Raw genomic sequence first — 6,625 nt, forward strand, 5'->3', positions numbered from 1 at the left:
CTCACTGTAGTGACAGGTTCTCCCTGGGGAGAGCAGCCCAAATGTTGCACAGAGAAATCTGTTGCAACTGAAAAGTAATTTGATTCAAACAATGCAAAACAAGACAATACAAGACAATATAATACAATACAATACCTTACAAAACAAAAAAACACAACACGACACATGGCCCAGGACAGACACAGACCTGTATTGCCTTTATCGTCCTCCCGGACGTGCAGGTCTTTGCTGGAGGTGTCCAGGTCCAGCAGGTCCCTCAGCTCCTCCTTGTAGATCTCCACATAGGACACGCGCACATCGTACGTCACGTGGGTGTTGGACTGAAAGCAAATGAAAGACATGCGCACATCGTATGTCACATGCATGTTGGACTGAAAGCAAGTCAAAGACACACACACACACACATCGTACATCACATGCATGTTGGAATGAAAGCAACTGAAAGACATGCGCACATCATATGTCATGTGCATATGTTGTTGGTTTTTTTTGCTGCTGTTGTGGTTGCTGTTGTTTCTACTGTTGTTTTTCTTGCACAAAAGTTTATATAGTTTTCTCTTGAACATATCATCACCATCACAGTTCCATTCTACACACTACACACACCATCACTATTGCTAAAATAAACAGAATATATGTGCTTTTACACTGATAGAATCATCTCAGGTTTTCTGGGACCAGGCATTTAGCACAATGGCAACTGATTATCAGTGTTCCGACCATGGGCGACAAGGGCAGTAATTCCTCAACATTACAAAGCATGAAATAAGAGTGACAAAGAATTTTTCTTTTTGGTTTATATCCTGATCTGAGCTTATCTTAGCAATAAATATTACTGGATACAAAATTAAAATAGCCTTTGAATGTAAAAGGACATCTATGCCTTGTTCTGTCCATGTAGTACAAACCTGCTCACATTTGTGCCCACTTTGAGGCTAATCGGTGGTTGTTGTTTTTTGTTTGTTTGTTTGTGTGTGTGTGTGTGTGTGTGTGTGTGCGTTGTTCTGGGGTTGTTTGTTTTTGTTTTGTTTTTTTGTTGTTGTTGTTTGTTTGTTTTGTGTTTTTTGCTACCCCATTATCACTGTTTCAATAGCCTTAATCTCACAGATCTCATTCCAAGTGTCCCATACTCTTAAAAAGTGGGTTTGAAAAACTGATATTTCTGACAAAACTGTACAGCTAACCTGCACTTTATAAAGACAGTTGTGGTTTTTCATGAAATGGAAATGCATGTATAAGAAAGTATCTCTGGTTATAGGTGGTGAACATTACACTGGCTGCATACACTGCTGTTTGCCAGAAATTCAGCATCATTTCACAATGCCCCCCCCCCTCCCCCTCAAGAAGAAGACTGTGCAAGATCCCAAGTGGTTCTTAACTTTTTGTGTACTCTGTATATTGTCATGCTATTTGGTACAATTACAAGATTGAAAAAAAAACAAGAAAAAAAAAGCATCTATAAAATAGCGTTCATTACCACAATGCCCAAAGTTTATCTGTGACTGAAATATCACAAATAAGTTAACAAACCTTCATGATCTCAAACATCTGCTGTAATGCTCTTGGTATGATTCCGTACTCATCTTCGGTAAGAGACGAGATGTCACCTCCACCAATCGTGTAGGTTTTCCCTGAACCCTAAGATACATAAAAAAAAAAGCACATAATGAATAGCCTTGTTTCCAGCTGTATAATGGTTTAAACTCTTCAGAAGATTCAACAAAAGTAAACTTACAATACACATACACAATCAGAAATATATTCCATTCAATTCTGGATTGATTTAAAAAATCCATTCACACACATACCATCCAATACCTCACCCACTCACACATACATACTCACTCACACATACATGCACGCACGCACACACACACGCAGATCTACTACATGCTTACACATACTTACGCACAAACATGCGGGCACACACATATGCACATATACTACACGCTTACACATACAGACACAAGACATGCACGCACATGCACAAACACACACACACACACACACACATGCACACACACACACACACACACATGCACACACACTTGCACACAAACACGCACGCGCACACACACACACACACACACACACACACACACACACAAACACAGCACACACACACACATGAAAACCTCAACTTACAGTCTGTCCATAAGCGAAAACTGTGGAGTTGTACCCTTCAAAGATACTCCTGACAAGTGGCTCCACACACTGTATATAAGTGTCCTCCTGCAAGACAAAAAAAAAGAAAAAAAGACCACTGAGAGTTTCTGACATTCATTCTAGATTTCATATTCAATGTGTATCGGCTGATATTTTAAAGACTTATAAATCAATACTATTTACAGTAATTATTACTACTTACTACTAATAATAACAATAACACAGACTGATGCTAATGCCAGAAAAGGAGCCCTTGGCATTTATAATAACAGTTATACATACATTGAACGATAAATATACATACATTCAAGTATGACATACCATACACAAACAAGTATGTGCACTAGCAAACATGCCAACAAATATACATGCACAAGCACACACACAAGAAGCAGAAGTTCAAGAAGCATATTACTATTCTATTATTAGTGAATAAGATAATAGGCAGAACAGAAGAGGTATGCCTTGAGACTTTTGAAACTGAATGTGGGAATCCATGTGACATGCTGGGTGAGAAGCTGAGATGGGCAGTATGTTCCATGTGTCAGTTCTGCTCGTGAATACCAAGCTTTTGACTTTTTTCTTTTTTTTCTAAAGCAGCATGATTCTTTTTTTTTTTATCAAAATATGCAATTTCTGTTGTATGTGCTTGTTTGGTCTTTTCGCTCTGTGTATTTAAAAAAAATCTAAATCAGTATGTCAAATGAAACTGTTCTATAACTTTATAAAAAAAAATGTCTTCAATGAAATAATCGAAAGCATGTTAAGTTAAACAACATGATGCATTCAATAATAACATGGGTAACAAACAAGAGAAGTAAAACAATTATGAGTAGCAACAAATTGCTAAACTAAACATCATTCAGAAGAAAGAAACTGATCTATTGGAAACTGTCAACAAATTCCTACAACAGTACAAGCTATCATTCTAATTATCAAACTGAAATCTGGCAGCTAGTTCAGTGTCACTCACTCAGTCACTGTGGGAATTTCTCCACATGTGAACAAAAATAATTATGCAGACAAAATGAGGCATGCTATAAAAATTACAGAGATAAATATAACAGAGAGATTTTTTAAACCAAAACTGAACCTGGGTGGTCTTGGCAGACAAAGCGAAGTCGAAAGTAAAGGCCCTGTCTTTACCGACGATCACCTGGTTGGAATTGGGGACCAGACGAACACACACCTGCTCTCCCCCAAGTTTCTCTTTTGGCAGCAGGGGACGAACCTAAAACAACCATGGAGAACATTATTAGGTACTGTTAACATCAAAATCAAGAAGAAAACAGACTTCTAGTTTTATCTATATTCAGGTACTTGCTATCAGAACAACATCAGAATTCTTTCTGTACATTGTGTCATGAACATAAATCTGTGCAGACCTATACACACATCTCTTTCAAAGAACTCTTTTTTTTTCTTTTCTTTATTCTAACATTGCCAACTCTGAACTCCTCAGTCCCTGACCAGACATACTTTGCAAAAAAGACCCAAAAAACTGGGAAAAGAGAGAGAGTAAGAGTGAGAAAGAGAGAGAAATATAATCAATGGCTGAGAATGAGAGAGAGACCAGAAGGTGCATGTATCAACTGATCAGTGTGTGCGACACTGACAGAGCTGAAGAAAACATGTAAGTATGCTTCCCTGCCTGATGCTTTGAAAATTGAAAGGATGCACAGCATATTGACTGAGGAGGTCCATGGTATGTTCTATAACAAAACATTATAAAAACAGTAAAAATTGTGTAACTGAGCTACAGTATGCCTTTGTATGTATGTAGGAATGCAGATCTGATCAGAATGCATAGCTTTATCTAGTGTGACCCTCTGAAGAAAGTGTGGGACCCAATAAAATCATGGTAAAGAGTCTGTGTGACCCCCAAGATTTCTGACTATTCAGAAGCCGGTGTGTGTGTGTGTGTGTGTGTGTGTGTGTGTGTGTGTGTGTGTGTGTGTGTGTGTGCATTGTGTTTGTGAATGTGTGCATGTGTATGTGTGTATGCATGTGTGTGTGTGTATGTGTGTGTGTGTGTGTTTGCATATGTATATGTGTGTGTATGCATATGCATGTGCATGTGTGTGTGTGTGTGAATGCTTTTAGTTTTAGTGAACTACCGCCCCATTCTGTAATTTTGCTCATAAACAGAGGAAGCTTACAAGTGACAACATAAAACATTATAAGTCTGAAACAATAAACACATATATATATATATATATGTGTGTGTGTTTATGTTTACTCCTTCATAGGGGGCCATGGCCTTTCTTGAATTAAATGCTGTAATCATACAATTTCATATCTTTATACAGTTATAGCCCTTCAGGTGAGCCACAATAAACACCAGAAAAAAGCAATGAACACGTGTATCTCACCCTGACAGCCACTTTAACGTTGTCCTCCTGCATCTTCAACACCGTGTTGATCCTTCAATCATTATGCTCTGCAATGATGGCTTCAGTCACATCAACACAGCAAAACCCCTGGAAAACCAGAGTTGCAAAATCTGAAAATGCCCTGTCATTAATTAAAGTTAAATATTATAGTCATTACACTCAGGTCAACCTATAACTGTATCTAAAAAAAAATATTTAAAAAAAAACTGATCCTGAAACATTCAAGGGATCTGCTGTGCCAACAACTGGGTCAGTCCATTTAAGTCAGGTCATTTCCATCCCAATGGTTCATTTAACATGCACACATGTTTTAGCTGTAAATGACTCATGCACTCTTGGAATCCAGCCTGTTGCCTTTTATTTAGTCTGTTTCACTTTCAGTTCCAGTCGCTGCAGAGTTTTTGTCTCCCAGTCATTTTATCCAGCATGTGTGCATCTGTCATCAGTCTTCAATTCTTATTCTTCTTCTTTCTGTTACACAACCAACATCGACTTGCTGATGACTGTGTCGTGGTTCATGCATGCTGGGTATTTTCACGTTTCCATAACCCACCAAACACTGACATGGGTTACAGGATCTTTAACGTGAGTATTTGATCTTATGCGTGCATATACACATGAAGGGGGTTCAGGCACTAGCAGTTCTGCACATATGTTGACCTGGGAGATTGGAAAAATCTCCACCCGTTACCCACCAGGCGCCGTTACCATGATTCAAACCCGGGACCCTCAGGTTGAAAGTCCAATGCTTAAACTGCTCAGCTATTGCGCCCATGTCAATTCATGTCGATCAGTGTCCTAAAACATGACCAGCATGTTTTTAACTTAAACACACACACATATATGCACACACACACACACACACACACACACACACACAGTGACACACACAGAGGCAACACACACACACACACACACACACACACACAAAGACAGACATGTAGACTGATCGATCGATCGACAGACAGACAGACAGACAGACAGACAGATAGATATTTTGACTCAAGAAAAATGATTGAAGAGAAAATAGACTAAAACCATGGTTACAGTTCAGTTTCTATGGGAACATAAGTCGTGCAATTTTTGATCATCCTGTGGACATAACTCCAATACCTTACAAGTAACCAGCCTTATCGGCTTGATACTATCATCTTATATCTTTGTAACTACCTGATCTTCACAAAATTGCATAGGTTAACCTTTTATTTGTACTGCTAGGCTTTTTACGATGCCCAAATGCAGGCACGCGAGCAAACACCTCTTTTCGTTTCAAGAGATTGTATGTAGTTTTTATTATTCCAGCAACTTGGAGGAAAGAGCAAATGCGGCCCATTCATTCATGTCAGATCACTGTTCCTACAAATCATTACCACACTAACTTAACAACACCACACGTAATCCCACGCGCACAGCCTGAACACACAAAAAACAAGTGAAAACAAGCAAGAACCACAAACAATACATAACACACAAAAAAAATTTATGATACAAATGTATCGACAGACAGACAGACAGACAGACAGACAGATAGATAGATCGATAGATAGAAAGATGGAAATATATATATGCGCTTTTGTTAACAGTTCAAAATCTCTTGCTCTGTTCTTGTCTCGATAACTGATGAACTTCTCAATCAAATTACAGAGAGCATTCCGCCAAATAAGAGAAATAGTATACATATTTAACATTTCATATTCAATACAAAAAGATAACTATGAAACAATAACAACGTCAACGTGCTTTAACCGAAAAATCACATTGCAGACCTTCACAGCAACACCGTAAACAATCACCATGAAATATGTGCAGCAGCCATTTGTTATACGAAACTATACAAGATACAGTTTACGATATAATCATGTTTTGGCATATTTACTGTATTTTTTTCTATATGTTATAACTGCTATATTATTCTAATACCCGTACATTAATTTGAATCTAATCAATCATAATAATCACTAAAAAATACGAAAGTAATCATAAACGCATTTACGATCGCATCAAAACAACATGTTATCCAAATTAATAATACAGATGGTTGGTTCAGAATGAGTTTGAACCGGTTT

General features: G+C 38.0%; 1 protein-coding gene across 1 annotated transcript in view; it reads right to left on the bottom strand.

Annotated features, from left to right (window-relative positions):
* Positions 1-6,378, bottom strand: part of LOC143286961 (kinesin-like protein KIF27) — a 52,322-nt gene extending 45,944 nt beyond the window's left edge. The window contains exons 1-6 of the mRNA XM_076594946.1: positions 6,326-6,378; positions 4,539-4,646; positions 3,260-3,397; positions 2,146-2,232; positions 1,531-1,638; positions 188-320 (exon numbers count right to left, since the gene is read on the bottom strand). Of these exons, the coding sequence (XP_076451061.1) occupies positions 188-320; positions 1,531-1,638; positions 2,146-2,232; positions 3,260-3,397; positions 4,539-4,571 (499 nt within the window). The 5' untranslated portion in view covers positions 4,572-4,646; positions 6,326-6,378. The remainder of the gene's footprint in view (positions 1-187; positions 321-1,530; positions 1,639-2,145; positions 2,233-3,259; positions 3,398-4,538; positions 4,647-6,325) is intronic.
* Positions 6,379-6,625: the final 247 nt, after the last annotated feature.

Source organism: Babylonia areolata, chromosome 10 (genome assembly GCF_041734735.1).
Source record: "Babylonia areolata isolate BAREFJ2019XMU chromosome 10, ASM4173473v1, whole genome shotgun sequence".
Lineage (NCBI taxonomy): Eukaryota > Metazoa > Mollusca > Gastropoda > Neogastropoda > Buccinidae > Babylonia > Babylonia areolata.